This window comes from Aptenodytes forsteri, unplaced genomic scaffold, assembly GCF_000699145.1.
Source record: "Aptenodytes forsteri isolate BGI_AS27 unplaced genomic scaffold, ASM69914v1 Scaffold657, whole genome shotgun sequence".
Taxonomy (NCBI): Eukaryota; Metazoa; Chordata; class Aves; order Sphenisciformes; family Spheniscidae; genus Aptenodytes; species Aptenodytes forsteri.
In genome coordinates this window covers 67,053-67,252 of record NW_008795019.1, presented here as the reverse complement: position 1 = coordinate 67,252, position 200 = coordinate 67,053, and the positions used below count along the sequence as shown (strand labels likewise).

At 63.0% G+C, this 200-nt stretch overlaps 1 protein-coding gene across 1 annotated transcript in view; it reads left to right on the top strand.

Moving 5' to 3' along the window:
• LOC103895995 (ATP-dependent 6-phosphofructokinase, muscle type) overlaps nt 1-200 on the top strand; it is a gene marked incomplete at its 3' end in the record, with an annotated part of 6,983 nt that overhangs the window by 3,917 nt on the left and 2,866 nt on the right. Inside the window, exon 4 of the mRNA XM_019471116.1 lies at nt 52-160. Coding sequence (XP_019326661.1) covers nt 52-160 — 109 coding nt within the window. The remainder of the gene's footprint in view (nt 1-51; nt 161-200) is intronic.

Here is a 200-nt window from a genome sequence, read left to right as displayed (position 1 = left end):
AAAAAAACACCCCAAAACCCCCAACCCAGCCTCTTTTTAACCCGCTTCCAGCTACCTGGCGCTCATCACTGCCCTGGCCTGCGGTGCCGACTGGGTCTTCATCCCCGAGTGCCCCCCTGAGGACGACTGGGAAGACCACTTGTGCCGGAGGCTGACAGAGGTAGGACAGGCTCCGGCGGGCACCTCGTCCCCGTTCCCGT